This window comes from Paramisgurnus dabryanus, chromosome 3 (assembly GCF_030506205.2).
Source record: "Paramisgurnus dabryanus chromosome 3, PD_genome_1.1, whole genome shotgun sequence".
Taxonomy (NCBI): Eukaryota; Metazoa; Chordata; class Actinopteri; order Cypriniformes; family Cobitidae; genus Paramisgurnus; species Paramisgurnus dabryanus.
In genome coordinates this window covers 33,171,937-33,190,238 of record NC_133339.1, presented here as the reverse complement: position 1 = coordinate 33,190,238, position 18,302 = coordinate 33,171,937, and the positions used below count along the sequence as shown (strand labels likewise).

General features: G+C 37.0%; 2 protein-coding genes and 1 long non-coding RNA gene across 6 annotated transcripts; 1 reads left to right on the top strand and 2 right to left on the bottom strand.

The window, feature by feature from the left end:
* The first annotated feature begins 517 nt into the window (after nucleotides 1-517).
* Nucleotides 518-10,579, top strand: fam83ga (family with sequence similarity 83 member Ga). Of its 2 annotated transcripts, none has more exons than XM_065255373.2 (6): nucleotides 518-1,381; nucleotides 2,846-3,013; nucleotides 3,559-3,683; nucleotides 3,778-5,216; nucleotides 5,299-8,612; nucleotides 8,721-10,579. In XM_065255373.2, the coding sequence occupies exons 1-6, from the start codon at nucleotides 923-925 to the stop codon at nucleotides 9,174-9,176; spliced, it is 5,961 nt and encodes a 1,986-aa protein (XP_065111445.2). In that variant the 5' UTR covers nucleotides 518-922; the 3' UTR covers nucleotides 9,177-10,579. The 2 variants fall into 2 exon arrangements, with proteins under 2 accessions (XP_065111445.2, XP_073670120.1); XM_073814019.1 differs by having other exon boundaries at nucleotides 520-1,381; nucleotides 5,299-8,621.
* On the bottom strand, nucleotides 1,185-5,364 carry LOC141281937 (uncharacterized). The gene is made up of 3 exons (XR_012336372.1): nucleotides 5,244-5,364; nucleotides 2,966-3,047; nucleotides 1,185-1,319 (listed from the first exon to the last, which is right to left on the bottom strand). It is a non-coding gene; the product is annotated as an uncharacterized lncRNA (long non-coding RNA).
* A 149-nt stretch (nucleotides 10,580-10,728) lies between the features above and the next one.
* prpsap2 (phosphoribosyl pyrophosphate synthetase-associated protein 2) lies at nucleotides 10,729-17,411 on the bottom strand. Of its 3 annotated transcripts, none has more exons than XM_065255458.2 (11): nucleotides 17,259-17,411; nucleotides 16,629-16,789; nucleotides 16,354-16,406; nucleotides 14,523-14,589; nucleotides 14,209-14,381; nucleotides 13,962-14,077; nucleotides 13,569-13,624; nucleotides 12,710-12,858; nucleotides 12,121-12,191; nucleotides 11,877-12,023; nucleotides 10,729-11,680 (listed from the first exon to the last, which is right to left on the bottom strand). In XM_065255458.2, the coding sequence occupies exons 2-11, from the start codon at nucleotides 16,709-16,711 to the stop codon at nucleotides 11,522-11,524; spliced, it is 1,074 nt and encodes a 357-aa protein (XP_065111530.1). In that variant the 5' UTR covers nucleotides 16,712-16,789; nucleotides 17,259-17,411; the 3' UTR covers nucleotides 10,729-11,521. The 3 variants fall into 3 exon arrangements, with proteins under 3 accessions (XP_065111530.1, XP_065111531.1, XP_065111532.1); XM_065255459.2 differs by having other exon boundaries at nucleotides 16,629-16,831; nucleotides 17,259-17,371; XM_065255460.2 differs by lacking the exons at nucleotides 16,629-16,789; nucleotides 17,259-17,411 and adding an exon at nucleotides 16,572-16,590.
* Nucleotides 17,412-18,302: the final 891 nt, after the last annotated feature.

Sequence of the window (18,302 nt, the reverse complement as noted above, 5' to 3'; positions counted from 1 at the left end):
CATTAAATTGATATGTGTCAATTTTACAATTTTCACTTTGGGCTGGTATAAATTTCATATAATAAAGTCATGGAAATTAAGTCCTAACACTGATAATGAGCTAATATATTGAAAACATTGCAAAAGGACGTCTCCTGCACTGGATCGAGCATGCTCAACGGCTTCAATGTGAGACTGTAGTAACATAGCCATCAAAGGCATTTAAATGTCGAATTTTAGATAATAACTTAAATAAAAACTATGAAGGAACTGACTGTAAGTATACAACTGAAAATCTGGTAATCTGAAAATTTCCTTTGTAACCCTACTGAGAAATCCAGCTTAAACCAGCATAAGCTCCCAGTTTGCTACACCAGCAAAAACCAGCAAAAACCAAGCTGGGAGACCAGCTAAAACCAGCATAATTAAAATTTTACATTTAGGGCAACTTTCAACTCTTATTTACAGTTAACAATAAATACACAAAAGACATTTTTTTTTATTTTTGACGATTTAGACTACAAACTAAATTTGAGTTAAAATGTACCGTAACGTGTAAATGAGGTGTGTTGGCACCACAGTACCGCGAGAGCACAGCTTTCGACTCTCTCTCTCGCGGTATTTTGATGTCACATGCCGCTCGCTCTGCGCAACGCCGCACGAAGCAAACAGTGCTCATGCAGATATTAGGTTTCTATTTTCATTGGTTGAGTGTTGGGTCACATGACTGAGGTGTGCACGTTTACCTGCTGTCACATTTGTAAGCGAACACATTTAATAAATACCCTTAGACTAGAAAGCACGTGCATTGTAGACGCACGGGTAAATTGAAAATATTTCTAATTTCTAAGGTAGGCTAAGCGTTTAAGAGTTAAAATTATGAAAATTCCACATAAATGAATGGCAAAACTATTTTAAATGCACTTAACAAGACTCTGGAGCAATGGCACTGTCACAGGTTCAGTGCCTCGATGACAATCACATCAATGTGCGAACTAACGAATCCAAACCGGACTTCTTCTACAGCGAAGAGCAGAGACTCGCGATTGAGAGACTGATACAAAAGGGACGTGATGCTTTTGAGGATTACATCAAAACCAAAAACTTGAGATGCTTCTTATCGGACCTTGAACTCGAGAGGATTCTCAACACTGTGGAAGTGTACAGCCCGGGTTCCTGTGATAACCCTGAGGAACTTCATGGCGAGAGTGATGGAGATAAGTTTTCTCTCCAGTACTGGCCTGAGCGCTCGGATTACTCCATCCCACAGCTGGATATCGGATGGCCGGACCCGGCGTCTTACCGAGGAGTGACCCGTGTTCACGTGTACACTCAACCACCTTATGAGGGTCAATCACACATAAAAGAGGTGGTGAGGAAAATGATTGGCCAAGCCCAGAAAGTAAGTTAACATCACAATATTATGATTACATTTGTATGTAATTTTTATTTTATTTTTGTGATTCCCATTGGGAAACTGGTCAAAGTCTAAGGTGTGTAACGTTAGTTCTGTGCTTAAGCTCATAAAAAGAGCATGGTGTAGGCTACATTTTAAAGCTCTGAGTAAAGAGTAAAGTTGGTAAAGTAGGGTTGGTTAAATCATAAAGATACTATTCAGTTTCATATCTATGTTATTTGCAGAAAGTACATTGATTTTCAGTATGCGAAAATCAGTCTTCTTACAGTATGCAATAATATTATTAGAATAAAAATATAATAAATCTTAAATATAGGCCTAATAAATCTTTAAAATCGTACAATTTACGTAAGCAAAATTAAGATTAGAAAAATTTTATAATCGGAAGAATTTACAACAACAATAAAATGAGAAAGAGCAAATATGGACATTAATATACATATTAATATGAATAATAAATGGTGCAAAAAGACAGATATTTATTCCAGAAACTGCTAACTGTTCATTTCATTACTATAAACAAAGCTAAAAACCATTAACAAGTTTTTGTCGAAATCATATGTGTTTGTTTTCTATTTCAGCTAGATCTGTTTGAATGGCTTTATCCTCCTAAGACCAGTGGCCGGTTGCATAAAACTTTAAGACTAGTCTTAAAAGTTAGTCATGAATTTTTTCTTCAAGACTGATCATAACTGTTTTAAGTATGTTACATAGAAAGGTAGATTGGTCTAATTTAAATCCAAATAATAAGACTGATTAGCCCTAACTAATTGCTAGTTAGTCAAAATCATTCTTAAGACGCAGTCTTAACGTTACAGCTATGTTTATACAACCAGCCACTGGTTTGTCCACATACATGGACATCAAATTTTTTGTTGTTTGCACCATAATACTTCATTCTGTGTAACTGGAACTTGTTACACAAGCATGGACAATGCTTCATGTTCAAATAAAAATATTTGGGGGTTATATTTATTGGTTATTCCTAACCCCAAATAGCTGAAAGAAATCTAAAATGCAAGCCAAACCCAAGCTCGGGTCTTATGATTAAAGGGATTGCTTACCCAAAAAATGAAAATTATATCATTCCCCCCCCCCATCAAGTTGTTCCATTGCTAAACAGAAATGAAGATTTTGGAAAATGTTAATAACCAAACAGACCTGGGGCACCATTCACTTCCATAGTATACTTTTTCCATACTTTTGAAGTCAATTGTGCCTTAGATCTGCTTGGTCTTCAAAATATCTTCCTTTGTATTTAGCAGAACTACAAAAAAGTTTGGAACAACTTAAGGAAAATGATAAGTAAGTAAATTCAAATTTTTGGGGAAACTATTCCTTTCAGTGGGTTTTGTTTTAGATCTGCAGTCTTTTCATTTTTCGTTTTTATTGTTAAAATGATGAATTATTATGTTATCAGCAAACATATTCTCCTGCGTCCTTTTGCAGGTTGTTGCAATTGTCATGGACCTGTTCACAGATATTGACATCTTTAAAGATGTCCTGGATGCAAGTTACAGACGGAAAGTTGCTGTGTATATTATACTGGAGAGAACCGGAGTGACTCACTTCATGAGAATGTGTGACAAAGCAGGCATGCACACAGGGCACCTCAAGGCACGTCACATTTAATATTGCAAACCCATTAGACCTGAAATGACAGATTGAGCCGAGTTTAATTATTTATCAGTAGAAGGACCATCAAATTATTCCACATCTGCTGTTGAACCAGAAAAAAACATATTAAGTGTGTACACCTAAATGAAACTGGAAAATGTCTATATTTGACCCAACCATGAAACAACTATAAAAAAAAGAAGCAACTGTAAATCAGCTCTTATCATTTGGCTTAACACTTAGTTTTGTTTTTAGCCAGAAACAGATTGCTGATTCTAGATAAATAGTATAGTTTATGGTAGTGTAGTCATGGTAAAGTATTTTTAAAAGATATGCCTTTTGTATAGCGTGTACAGTACAAGAAAAAAATAACACAAAAAAATAAATAATTGATTTGGATGTTCTGTGATAGAACCGATAGAGAGACGACCAGGTTAGCTTCTGCTACATCTTGATCCATTAAACCATTTAAAAGGTTTTCTTTTTTATTGTGATTCTCCTGTTTATTTTTTCCCATACTTTACTGAATTGCATTTTTCAATCAGAATTTGAGAGTACGCAGCATCAGAGGAGCCGAATTCTTCAGCCGATCTTCAAAGAAAGTGTGTGGAAGTCAAAGCCAGAAGTTCATGTTCATTGATGGAGACAAAGCAGTCTCAGGCTCATATAGGTACGTCTGTTAAGTCAAGTTTACCAAGGTTATAACTAATTTTTATACAAATTCCATAGATATACATTACAGCAATGTTTCTTTATACTTTCAGTTTTACATGGTCTGCCTCTAGACTGGACAGAAACCTCATCACTGTGCTGACCGGCCATACGGTCGACATATTTGACAGATTGTTTCAGGATATGTATTTGCTTTCTAATGGGGTGTGCCTGAGCGAGATCAATCTGGGCAGTGAGCCCGAGCGTCTCCCTCAAGCAGTACCCACTGTATTCCCCACAGCAAATACTGCACATAAACTCATTAACCCAAAATACAGTCTGGTATCCAACTGCACTTTCACTACCAATGGACCTGTGCCCAACCAGACATGTGCCAAAAACACCAATCAAAAGGAAGCGATTAAACAAATTAGAGATGCTCCAGTGCTACCTGCGCTTCACCCGGGGCTGCTCAACCTGGAGAAAGCAAACATGATCAATTACGTGCCGACCTGGCCAGATCCTGAACCGCCAAGGGATGTCATTGGTTTCATTAACATAAGGGACAACAACAAGCCGCTGCCAGCTCATCTGATGCGTTCAGAACTCTTTGAAGTCTCTCAAGCCATTCGATTTAAGGATACTTTGTGTAAGCCAAGAGAGCCTTTATCTGTGAGGGCTTGTTCCATATCACAAATTGGCTCTGCGCATGAAGATCCAGCTCAGACATGTACAGAAGCGCAGAAAAATTTAGAGGAAGCACAGAAGCATGCTGAATATTTTGATCAAAATCAGCAACAGGAGAGCCAGACCAAGGATCTTAATTTGCTTCTACAATCTCCACAGCCTAAAACGATGCATGTGCTTACTGATCACATAGAAGATAAAGGAGCACCAGATGTGATGAAAAAAGAGCAGGACTCTTTGCAGAACCAAAACATTTATACTGATAAAGACTTGCCAGATTCAACTTCTTGCTCGGATACAAAGCAAACCACGAATGCCCCACAAATACTGCAATGTCCTATTCAAACCCCAAATAATCTTGATTTCAAATCACCGTCAGCAGGGTCTGACTCACTTGATAACCCAGGAAGTGTTTCTGTTGAAGGCTTCAGTGAAGTCTTAACTGATGGTGCCATTCAGGACCACGTAGATACAAAACCAGTGTTGGTACTGGATGAGACACAACAGAACTTTTATGATAGACAGATTTCTAAATCTGACTCTAACATCTCTTCCTTGTCTGATTATTATGATTGCATTAGCCCTGTTGCTGATTTAAGGTTTGAAAGTGAGGCCTTTGTACTGGAAAAAACATCAGACCTGCAATCTTTGCATAATCAGATCAAAAACATTCATAAAGAACAGGAATTTTCTTGTTTAAATTCGGACACAATTTACGATTCTGAAGAAAATAAACAAACCTGGTTTACTCCTGAATCTTTGAAGACATCTTTCAGTAATGTATACAATTCAGTGTCGTATACAAACCCATCAGCAGCATCAACCACACAACCTGCACCTTTAAAGGAGAGTTTAAATGACAAAGGTACAGTAACAAATAATATTACATTACCATTTGGTGATTACTGTAACTCCTAATAGTGAATTTAACTTCTCTTCTATTTCAGAGGAATACTACGAGTGCAGTGATACAGTGGGCTTTAAATTTGACGGTATGGTAAATTCGATGGAACCTAGCTCACAGGAAATGACCACACAGGAAGCTGATACTGAACACTGCAACATTGAGTCAACCTGTCAGAACATGAAAGAAATTGATGAACGTAAAGTGCAGTCTGGATCAGAAAAACAGTCTGTAATAGAGGCGATTTCTGGCATTGAAGATGATGCTCAGCCTCAGTTGGATGAAAACATTAACAGACAGCAAATACAAGAGTCTGAAGTAATATTACGGTCAGCAGTAGAGAATGAGTTGATTTGTAACTTTTTGCCAGAATGTAGACCTGAGAAGATATTACAGATACAGCCCAAGAAATTGAAAACTGAAAAACCACCGATACTGGACTCTGAGACTGAGTCAAGTCAAGATTTAATATGTGAGGAACAGTCTGTACAATTAACTGAGAAAACTGACAAACCACCAAAACTGGACTCTGAGCGTAAGTTAAGTCTAGATTTAATATGTGAAGAACAGTCTGTACAGTTAACTGAGAAAACTGACAAACCACCAAAACTGGACTCTGAGCGTAAGTTAAGTCTAGATTTAATATGTGAGGAACAGTCTGTACAGTTAACTGAGAAAACTGACAAACCACCAAAACTGGACTCTGAGCGTAAGTTAAGTCTAGATTTAATATGTGAAGAACAGTCTGTACAGTTAACTGAGAAAACTGACAAACCACCAAAACTGGACTCTGAGCGTAAGTTAAGTCTAGATTTAATATGTGAAGAACAGTCTGTACAGTTAACTGAGAAAACTGACAAACCACCAAAACTGGACTCTGAGCGTAAGTTAAGTCTAGATTTAATATGTGAAGAACAGTCTGTACAGTTAACTGAGAAAACTGACAAACCGCCAAAACTGGACACTGAGATTGAGTCAAGTCTAGATTTAATATGCGAGGAACAGTCTGTACAATTAACTGAGAAAACTGACAAACCACCAACACTGGACTCTGAGCCTAAGTTAAGTCTAGATTTAATATGTGAGGAACAGTCTGTACAGTTAACTGAGAAAACTGACAAACCACCAACACTGGACTCTGACATTGAGTCAAGTCTAGATTTAATATGCGAGGAACAATCTGTACAATTAACTGAGAAAACTGACAAACCACCAAAACTGGACTCTGAGCCTAAGTTAAGTCTAGATTTAATATGCGAGGAACAGTCTGTACAGTTAACTGAGAAAACTGACAAACCACCAACACTGGACTCTGAGATTGAGCCAAGTCTAGATTTAATATGCGAAGAACAATCGGTACAATTAACTGAGAAAACTGACAAACCACCAAAACTGGACTCTGAGCCTAAGTTAAGTCTAGATTTAATATGCGAAGAACACTCTGTACAGTTAACTGAGAAAACTGACAAACCACCAGAACTGGACTCTGAGATTGAGTCAAGTCTAGATTTAATATGCGAGGAACAATCGGTACAATTAGCTGAGAAAACTGACAAACCACCAAAACTAGACTCTGAGCCTAAGTTAAGTCTAGATTTAATATGTGATGAACAGTCTGTACAATTAGCTGATAAAACTGACAAACCACCTAAACTGGACTCTGAGATTGAGTCAAGTCTAGATTTAATATGCGAGGAACAATCTGTACAGTTAACTGAGAAAACTAACAAACCGCCAACACTGGAGACTGAGCCTAAGTTAAGTCTAGATTTGCTATGTGAGGAACTGTCTGTACAGTTAGATGAGAAAACTGACAAACCGCCAAAACTGGACTCTGAGCCTAAGTTAAGTCTAGATTTAATATGCGTAGAACACTCTGTACAGTTAACTGAGAAAACTGACAAACCACCTAAACTGGACTCTGAGCCTAAGTCAAGTCTAGATTTAATATGCGAGGAACAATCTGTACAATTAGCTGAAAAAACTGATAAACCGCCAGAACTGGACTCTGAGCCTAAGTCAAGTCTAGATTTAATTTGCGAGGAACAACCTGTACAATTAGCTGAAAAAACTGACAAACCGCCAAAACTGGACTCTGAGCCTAAGTTAAGTCTAGATTTAATATGCGTAGAACAGTCTGTACAGTTAACTGAGAAAACTGACAAACCACCTAAACTGGACTCTGAGCCTAAGTCAAGTCTAGATTTAATATGCGAGGAACAATCTGTACAATTAGCTGAAAAAAATGATAAACCGCCAGAACTGGACTCTGAGCCTAAGTTAAGTCTAGATTTAATATGTGATGAACAGTCTGTACAGTTAACCGAGAAAACGGACAAACCACCAACACTGGACTCTGAGCCTAAGTTAAGTCTAGATTTAATATGCGAGGAACAGTCTGTACAATTAGCTGAAAACACTGACAAACCGCCAAAACTGGACTCTGAGATTGAGTCAAATCTAGATTTAATATGCGAGGAACAGTCTGTACAGTTAATTGAGAAAACTGACAAACCACCAAAACTGGACTGTGATCCTAAGTCAAGTCTTGAGTTAATATGCGAGGAACACTCTGTACAGTTAATTGAGAAAACTGACAAACCACCAAAACTGGACTCTGAGCCTAAGTTAAGTCTAGATTTAATATGCGAGGAACACTCTGTAAAGGTAGCTAAGGTAGTGGCAGTCCTAAACTCGTCTGAGTTAAATCTAGATTCAGGTCTAGATGTGTCTTTAATATGTGGTTCAATTTTCAAACATTCAGAAGTAAATGGCTACAAATCACAGTCAGCAGCAGGCAGTATATCTGATAGGGTCTCATCAGTGCCTGACAAAGTAGCTGTAACTCCTGTAATACTAGAGAAAGCATCTGTGACAGTGTCCACAGGGCTGCATAAGACTGACGAACTACAAAACTTACTGGCTGATCTAGATTTTGCAAATTCCAAACTGGAATTTGCAGTACATGTCAAAGAATTAAAGTTACAGAACGATAAGGACAATCAAACAGTGTTGCAGAAGGACTCTGAGAGGCACAGCGCAAAACTGCCAGAAGATTTTGAAAAAGTCGAGCTGTTGATTCTAGAGGATTCTGACCTCGAAGAAAAAAAGCCAAACCGTTCTTATCCCAGAAGAACAAAAGCCGCAGTGAGCACAGAAAACAAACCATGCAAAACAGCACCTTCAAGACTAAGGATAGTTAATGTTAGAAAGCCGATAGAGGATCATTACAGTAAACGTGGAAAGCAAACATGTCATTTGACATCACAGGTTAAAGAGAAACAAGAAGGGGAGCGTGTTTCTACAACTCAAGTGATAAAGACCCTGCCAGGGGCAAAACCAAAGCTGGATTGTCAGGTTAGGGAGGTAATATTTTCTCACTGTTGCTAGATAACACAAGTTTCAAAATGATTTGGAGAAATGGATTAAGCTAATTGTTATTAATTAATGTTATTTTTTACTTAGCAACCACATCAAGCATCGAAAATAATTCCCAACGTAAAAGCAGCAAGAGGAGAGTTCTCTACATTACCCATCACCAAACCACACAGTGTTAATCGCTCACAGAGGCCTCAAACTGGAACACATAGATACCCGCCTGGACCACCATTACATAACCCCTGTGTTACTGCCTCGTCATGTCCTGAAAACCTGGCAACAGGAGAAGCTGTAGCTTTTGGGTCAATGCAGTTAGAGCAGAGTCAGCATTGGAAAGTCCGCTCTTCAAGCTGTCCTACCTCATCCCCACAACAGCCTTATGTCCAACTGAATGGGCCTAAGACCAGACAATCTTGCCAACCAGTCCTCAGGAAACATCCTGCATCCACCATAATATACAGTTCACCTGGGATGCCAAATCTAAGACAAACGAAGAACTTGAAGCAGACATTTAAAGAGACTCATACGAGCAAAAAAGAATAAAGATAGAGTTTCCAGGTGTAATATTCATTTTATAAATGTTATGGTGTGCAATAGAAAACAAAATGCTAAGAGAACTAACTGTTTTATTTTAGTATTAATTTATGGTATTGGACTGACAGTTTTATGTGTTTTTTAATTATATCTTGCCAATGGCAGAATTTCACTCTTGTGTAATGCGGTAAATGTTTTTCAGGGAGCATGTTCTTTCTTATTCAGCAAAACATTATATGTTTGTGTCTGTAATGTACATCAAAAGTCTTGATCACTTTATCTCAAACCCAACCTGAGAACATTTGTAATTGTTTTTGATCATTGTGTGTTCCAGCCAGTTTATCATGTACTTCACATTTACACTGTTACAGTATTGACTGCCACAGAAATAATGGGAGGAACTCCATTTTCCAGAAATAAACTCATTGCATTTACTAGTCTTTATTTATCTTATTCTCTTTAAGGTTTCAGTAACTATTTGGGAACACTAGCTGCCTGCTTAAGATTGTAACTGGGTAAAACTAAATCTCAAACAAGAATAAACTTTATCTAACTAAGCGGATGTTTTAAAACGCACACCCTTTTATTTTTTTGTTAGACAAAACCAGATGAAAATAGGCTAATATACCTTTGACCACTTAAAAGCCATTGCTTTTTACCAGCATCAATGCAAGTAATTTATGCACACCGTAAACATAAGCATATTTTTCAACACTGGCTTAGAAACAAAGTCCTGTCTATCCTAAAATCTAGCCAGATTTGATGAAGGGATGGATTATTAAGGAATAATTCAGGTCCTGATCACACAGCCAGGGTTTATTTTGCGATGACAACTGGCTGCCTTTACATTTTAGTCATAAGGTAAGGAACATTACATATTGATTTGAAATATTTTATTTACGTAACAAATGCAGACATTACATTCAAATGTCATGAACACGCTTTTTGTTTTAATAATTTGTAAATATCATTTATGTTAATAAAATACATTTGTATTTAATCTTGATCGTTTCAATCATATTTGACAGAAGTTTTTCTGTTAATCTTGGTGAATTTTCGTCATCTGCTGCCCCTTTGTTTTGTGGTGTCCCCAAAGGGCCAGTATTGGGCCCTATGTTGTTTTCTGTGTATATGCTGCCCTTGGTGTATATTTTTACTTGTTTGACAAAACAAATGACAAAGCTCATTTCTGTCATTACCTAATTGCCTGAGAGATTTAAAAATATGGCTGGATCAATACTTTCTTTGTCTTAATGAAAATAAGACAGAGATTGTTGTGTTTGGTCCTCCTGGGATTCAAGTGATTTTGTGGATGCACTAGGTAATTTATGTTTTAACTGTATTTCTCTTATTTGTGTGTGATTTTTTTTCTGGACATTGTTAAGAACTTTAGTCAACCATGGTTGTTTTTAAATCTGCTATATAAATAAATTGAACTGAACTTAATTTTGTGTAAACTGTACCTGTCAAAATTATTTGCAGGTCCTGTTTACAGTGTGTTATTAGGTTTGAGCGGTTGTTTCTGGCCAATCAAAATCAATTATTTCAACGAGTTGTGTAACAAATAGTACAAACATATAATTCTTTAAATTATTGATTTATTGTCATCAAGTGACTAAATATAAAAGCTTGAAATATTAATTACATAACAAAAACCCTGCACTTCACTCGAAAATTGAGAATTCTCATAGACAAAAGGAAATCTGGCAGCCATATACCAACATTTATGAGAGGATGCTAATGTTGAAGTATTAGTAGAGGACTTTAGCAAGAAAAAAAAAAAACATTCAGTCAAGTACATTATGAAGCTTTAGCTTCTACCATAAGCAGTAACTTTAAGCGCCATTTATGACTACAAATATTGCATTTGATTTGCCTTTAAATAATCATTACTGAAATTAACATAAGCACCGCCAGCGTTTAACACACATATACAAAGAAACAACAAGTGGCATAATAGTACACAATTAATGAGGCACTGACATGGATATGTATGTCTCAGCTTTCATAAATGGTTAACATATCGTTGGCCACACGGAAGAATTAGACATCCTTCAATAAATAAACTACAGCAGATCGACACAATAATGTTTTTAACATTTTTTAAATGAAAAATTTAAATGTGAATCCTTCGAAAGGTGCCATTAAGAGGTCAAGTGTACAGGACAACAAACTCATGTGACAGCTCAGACTATCTTTTTTGGAGTAACTTAGAGGAAGCAATATAAAATAAATTATGTCGGTTTTGATTGGAGAGACAGTAAATAACACAGGTGATAGTTTTAACAGAAATAACTGAGGGACTAAAAAACTTTGACCTCTGCACATATTAGTAGAGGCTGTAGATGATGCTCTTAGTCATCCATGCCTATGTTACGGAAGAGGTAGGACATGGATTCTCCATTGTGGATGCGGCGAATGGCTTCTGACAGAATCATGCTGATGTCCACCGTCTTTATTTTAGGACACTGAAGTTTCTGGATTTCATGTGGAATGGTGTTGGTCACGACTACCTGTATGAAGCAACATGACGACAGTCAAAATATCATAATTGATGTCAACACAGCCATGACTCTTGAAGATACAAAGGACTCAAAAATAAACATTCATTCCAAACCTGCTTGGAGAAAGAGAAATGAGGAAGCATACAGTGATACAGCATACAAGATTTAAGCTTGTTTCGCTGAAAAGTAGCATGCAAATAATGACCTCATCTATGGCGGACTCCTCTATGAGCCGAGGTGCATCAGAAGACAGGATCCCATGAGTGGCCATGACAAATATCTTGTAGGCACCTCTTTCCTTCAATGTTTCAGCTGCTGCGAGAAAACTATCCACATCATCAATGATGTCATCCTAAGAGAAACAAAATACAGAAGAGTGATCACCTAAGGACATACATAGCACTTTGAACAGTAAAAGCATTTATAACGGCATAGTCTTTCAAACTCACCACTATAATGGCGATTCGCCCACCCACATCTCCCACCACAGTTATTGGGGGTTTTTCTTTGGGAATTAGCACTATGCAAGAAAAAGATAGCTTGCTACAAAGACTATAGCTTTGGGATAACTGAAGAAAAGTATTAAAACAGTTTAAACAGGGTTCCCACTCTAATGTCAAATTCCCTAACTTTTCCCTGACTAAAAAGCTGAATTTTAATGACTTATGTCTGAGATGCCATGAGCTTGATAATGTAGTGTACCTTGGGAGTTTATACAAAATGTAGCTTAATGCGATAATAAATGAATAAACAATGACTGTTTATATTTTAGTGTCACTTAAAATCAGTGGAGGCTTGGACCCGAAAACAGCATAAATCACAACAAGCGGATTAAATTTTGGTTTTACATTTAACAAAATGTAAAGCGACGACCAAAATCCGTGATATTCCATGACTTGGACAAAAAATAAATAACTTACTGACTTTCAATGTCTGGAATAGACCTTTTAAAATTTCATGATATTCCAGAAATTCCATGACCCATGGGAACCCTGTCTGATTTAATGTAGATGATAGGTAGTAAGGTAGGATTCTCACAAGGTATCTCTAGGCTTGGATGAATAGCCCCCATATTTTTGACAGTGGGTGGGGAATGACGTCCATCTACTAGGTCCGATTCGGCATCCTGGGCTTCACCGTGGATCACAGCGATCCCCAGCCGTAGTCTTTCGGCGAATGACTGGGCCCTGTGACAGGAGACAGAAAGTCCAAGTTTAACACCGGACATCTGGCTATTAGTGATGTAGTTCTCGAGTCCGGTCTCGAGACCGATTTCTGCTTTCTTGGACTCGTCTCAGACTCGTTCCTTCAAAGACTCTGCCTTGACTTGGTCTCGGACCACAGTGGGAGGAGAATGACTCGTAATTTCAGACCGAGTCCTCAAGACCAACGCATTTTTTTTTGTTCATATAAAACAAACACATAACAATAATAATAAAATGCAATGTTGACGGGCATTATTTGCAAAAATGACATCCCATGTTGCAATGCAATATATGATACTGCCATCAGAGCCATTTATTTATCTCTATAAAAATAGGCAGAAGATGATGCATGTGATCTCGTCCCCATCACTACTGGCTATACTGAACGCATTAAACATACCAAACAACTTCATTGGTTATTGATATTTGTTGATATTTTTTGTGGTAATATTTTGCTGTTATTGTCCTGGGCTGTCTTTATAAACTTTGCACAAATGTAGCCTCCTTAACTCTTCTCAAATCTGAGCTTTAGTTTATACTCCAAAAACACAAATGCAACATGCATAGAAAATCTTTAGTGCATCTTTAATAATATATTTGAGTTAAAAAAAGGACATCACTTTTGGTCACTACTGGTGCCTCATGAACTGATGTAATCTACTGAAATGTGCACAAGTGAGACATAATTTTACCTTTTGGCAGATGCTGGAGATTTGGCAACAATTACAGCATTTCTGTAGTCAGGAATCTGGAAAGGTAAAACAAAAATCCCTGATCCCTATTTGCACATGACCTTCAATTTGAGCAAAGGAAAAAAATTAAGTATATGCCACCATGAATAAAAATGAAAAAAATAATCTTGCGTCGACATATTTATTTATTCAAAAATAAAAATCTGGGAACACTGCTGGTGTCTATTTTTGTGCGACATACTGATTAGAGAAAAATAGCTTATTAATTATATACTTGCCCACCGGATAACCGGAGGGCATTTAGTAAAGGAAATACAGGAAGAACAATATATACACAACTTAAGGAGGAATTCATGCAAATGAGATTTCAATTAGCATTAAACGAGAACCTACCTCTTCCTGGATGTACTGCAGCAGGAACGGCGAGGCCCGAAGATTGTCCACTGGAATGTTAAAGAAACCCTGGATTTCCTTTTGATGCAAATCCATAGTAATGAGATGAGTCAGACCTGCTCAGGGCCACGGTGGTCAAAAAGAACAGACAAAGCAAATTTGAACTGACAGAAAAGCCTATTTTAGCAAGGCACAATTCCGTCTACAGACAATGACCCAGTCTAAAACTGATGACAGACTCCCTCACCTGCTTTACACATCATTGAGGCGAGAAGCTTGGAAACGATGGAGCCTCTTTTCCTCATTTTGCACTGTTTGCTGTAGGGGAAATAGGGAATGACGCCGATAATGTTGCGTGCACAGGAGGTCCGGCATGCATACACCATAATGAGCAGCTCCATGATGGTGGTGTTAACATCCCTGCAGATGAAGAATGCCTCTTTAGCTTTCATGATTTTGGGGGATTTGTATATTAAACATCTGTATTTGAAATGAGTGCTGATAGTGGTAGGGGTTTGGGGGAACGATTGACTCATATTGTTGCTTTTAACAGCTCCTTACTTGGATACGGTCTGGATAATGAAGACATCTTTAGCACGAACAGACTCTTCGATATGGACCCGTGTTTCTGAGGGGACACAAATGTTGCTTTAGTTTTCTCTTTGGTCCATCCATATGTCTGTAATAAATGTGTTTACGCTAAAGTAATAGCTCACTCAAAAATTTAACTTTTGTCTTTGCTTATTTAACTTCATGTTGTTCTAAACCCATACGCTTATTTCTTCATATACAATCAAGATCATAGTGACTTGGGGCTCGCAAGCTCCCAACGGACAATGAACACCACAAAAGCATGTCCAAGTCTTGCTTCATTATGCTTATTAGGTCATTTAGTTTCTTCAAATGGTTATTTTTGGAGATTGACAGCTGCTGGTTACTATATTGTCCTTTTTGCAGCATGCAAATACATGCATTAATAATGATTGCATAATATTATATTTGGATGAAAGTATTTATTGGCTAAATTACACTTTTAAAGGATTAGTCCATTTTCAAAACCAGAAAATTTACTCACCGCCATGTCAGCATGCCAAAATGTTGATGTCTTTCTTTGTTCAGTCGAGAAGAAATAATGTTTTTTTAGGAAAACATTCCAGGATTTTTCTCATTTTAATGGACTTTAATGGACCTCAACACTTAACCCTTTTTAATGCAGTTTAAAATTGCAGTTTCAAAGGACTCTAAATTATCCCAAATGAGGCATAAGAATCTTATCTAGCGAAACGATTGACATTTTTGACAAGAAAAATAAAAAATATGCATTTTTAAACCACAAACATATATGAAACGCACATTTGTGGACCATTTTAAACAATTAACTATAACAAATAGACACAAAGACATTAATTAGTATCATTCGACATACAACAATGTCGGAACGGTTCTCTTTCTCCACACTTGTAAACACTGGGGTGTAGTTTCGCATACATCATCTGTGACCTCTTGACGTGATGAGGTCGCGCTGGCGCGTCACAGGACTGGAGATAGATGAGAAGTTCTGGTTTTAAAGTGAATATTTTTTTATTTTTCTTGTCAAAAATGACAATCGTTTCACTAGATAAGACCATTATGCTTCGTTTGGGATTGTTTAGAGTCCTTTGAAACTTCGTTGAAACTGCAATTTTAAACTGTTACATGTTGGGGTCCATCAAAGTCTATTAAAATTAGAAAAATCCTGGAATGTTTTCCTCAAAAAAACATAAATTCTTCTCTACTGAACAAAGAAAGACATCAACATTTTGTATGACATGGTGGTGAGTAAATTATCTAGATTTTTGTTAAGAAAGTTTACTAATCCTTTAAATTTTTCAAAAAGACATGACTGTGCAGTAAGTGCCTGGACAATATAATCACAGTGTATGCTTGGATAAATGTTTAACGGAAAAAAATTAACTATGTTCTTACCTCAACTTAGACAAATTAATACATACCTATCCTTTTTCAATGCGTGCACTGAATTTATCCCTGTTTGGATCATAAGGAATGAATGGGGCTAGGCTAAATGCTAACGAATCCACAGCACGCTGTACAAAGATTAAGTGCACGCATTGAAAAACAATAGGTATGTACTTATTTGTCTAAGTTGAGGTAAGAACATAGTAAAATATTGAAAAACGGTGGTGTTTTCCTTTAAGCAGGAAGTTTAAATAGACCTCAATTTCTCTATTTTACAAAGCAGGTGACTTAGTTAACAGTAGCACTGATACAAACTCTTTTGCATGTAATATTCTAACATGCAAATACAGAAAATTCAATCTTTAGCCTGCAGCCTTCACTGGTGCAGATCACATGGCATTTAATAAAAGGTACAAAAAAATGAAGAGGCATTTACCTCTGTTAGCTTCTTGATAAACCTGGACCTTCCCAAGTTCAACACCCAACCTCCTATTCAAAAACAAATGTTCAGAGGAATATACAAGAAAAACAAATCCCTCCGAGAATAACACTTAAATATGTAAGATACATATTTGATTCGTGTTTATTATATATGAGAAAGAATAAATAATTCATACTGATTCAAAGAATACAGGTACAAAAAGGATGTCTCACCACTGTTTGACAACTAGCCACTATAACACCGGCAAGTTTCTTGAACCTCAAACTTACTCAGCTATCCTCTTCCCCAACTCTCTGCTTGAGGGGTTGGAGTTCGCCGCGAAGATGACCAGACCTCCTTTGGAAGCGCTCATGTCCTGTGGTTTTGCTGTATTTACCACTAGGGACTCACGCAGTGGCTCCCTGGGCACCCAGGCACTGCTGAGCCCTTCCTAACAACAGGATCACACTGTTAATTTAACACCAGAAACTTCCTGCAAGCACAGAGGGATGGTGGAATATTTAGACAGTAGAAACAACATATGTAAACAACGACTACCGATACACTTAACGAGTATTTATTTGTGTTAAAGGTAGGTGATCGTCACCATTATTTAGCAGGTAACCTGTCAGCCTGTAACTACTATTGAAAATCAGTTAATTAACTTAATATTAACTGCACAATAAATTCTCTCAGTACACCACAACATTTTTATTGTTCACCCGAACGTACACAACAACAACACAATTATCATTCAAATGAGTTTGCTTAGTCAACCTCACTTGACTGAAGTTGCTAAGCTAGCTACTTCTCTACCGACAAAACGAAAGGGGAAAATACAATCTGCCCTAATTATATCAGCGTTACATGTTTCATTGTTATAGTTTAGGTCGTGAACTAAAAATATTAACAAATCTCACCAGTTTTAATATTTTAATAGACCCCTTCCACGGGTTTCCTCTATCACAGGCAACAACAGTCAGCTCTCGGAGGACTGTCCAAGATGGTCACTAGACGCAGAGTGTTTCAAAATAAAAGCTTTTTAGAAATGGACTTATCTACTATTCTTTAAGGTTATTTTTAATGATTTTTGTTTCATTTGCCAAAGATATTTCGTTGAAAATGTCATGACATTTTTATATATTTTTTTAGGTGCTACAACTTTAAATTTAGCAATAGTTTAATAAAGTACCTTTAATTTATTTTTTAAACGGAAAGTTTTGTTTCATTTGTTACTCATGCACTAATTGGACAGACATTGCAAACTTCAGGTTTAAAGAAATGTTACAAAAACCCTACACAAGAAAAAATTGTTAAACATTTAAAATATTTAGACTCTGACAGCAGTGCAGTTTTGGTCATAAAATAGTTTGATGATTTCAAGAAAGCATCCTTAAATTCCGCTTCTGTTTAATAAATCAGGATCATAAACAGACAGTCGGGGTTGTGGTTAGAAGGGACAGAGCTACCGCTAAAATCTCGTGAAATCTCGCCGGATGAGCGCAGTTTCCTTTTTAATTCCCCATAGAAATATACACTTAATCTCGCGAGATTTGTCAGAAGCTGTATACTCCCTAGTCAGAACCTATTTTCGGTTGTTAGCGGCCATCTAGTGGTCGACTGTAATAAATGTCTGTTGTTAATGGTTGGGTAAAATTAATTTGTAGCTGTTTTCATATTCTGTTTCCCCTTCTGCCTCAACAGCGTGTTTTAGATCGATTTGAAAAAATACGCTACATAAAAAGGAAACGAAAGCTCCACTTGGCAATAAATAGCTCAAAAAACATACTGTGGCTTAGTCTGCAGATCTTTTTGTATTTGCTGAATAAATTAAATTGCGACACCACGGATGAGGCCCTTAAACTCAGTTCCAGTAGCCACAAAAAGGGAAACGAAACCACTTTATAAAAGGAATTTACACACTAGTTGGCGATTTTTACAAATGACGATCATTAGTCACAAAA

What these genes read in the sequence shown, in the direction of transcription:
- fam83ga (XM_073814019.1), top strand. Translation starts at nt 923, where the DNA reads ATGGCACTGTCACAGGTTCAGTGCCTCGATGACAATCACATCAATGTG. An exon ending in TGATTGGCCAAGCCCAGAAA is followed by an intron (nt 1,382 to 2,845) that starts GTAAGTTAACAT and finishes GTCCTTTTGCAG; the next exon opens with GTTGTTGCAATTGTCATGGA. An exon ending in TGGATTGTCAGGTTAGGGAG is followed by an intron (nt 8,622 to 8,720) that starts GTAATATTTTCT and finishes TTTTTTACTTAG; the next exon opens with CAACCACATCAAGCATCGAA.
- prpsap2 (XM_065255458.2), bottom strand. Translation starts at nt 16,711, where the DNA reads ATGAGCGCTTCCAAAGGAGGTCTGGTCATCTTCGCGGCGAACTCCAAC. An exon ending in CTCAATGATGTGTAAAGCAG is followed by an intron (nt 14,078 to 14,208) that starts GTGAGGGAGTCT and finishes GGCCCTGAGCAG; the next exon opens with GTCTGACTCATCTCATTACT. An exon ending in TCCAAGCCTAGAGATACCTT is followed by an intron (nt 12,192 to 12,709) that starts GTGAGAATCCTA and finishes TTTCTTGCATAG; the next exon opens with TGCTAATTCCCAAAGAAAAA.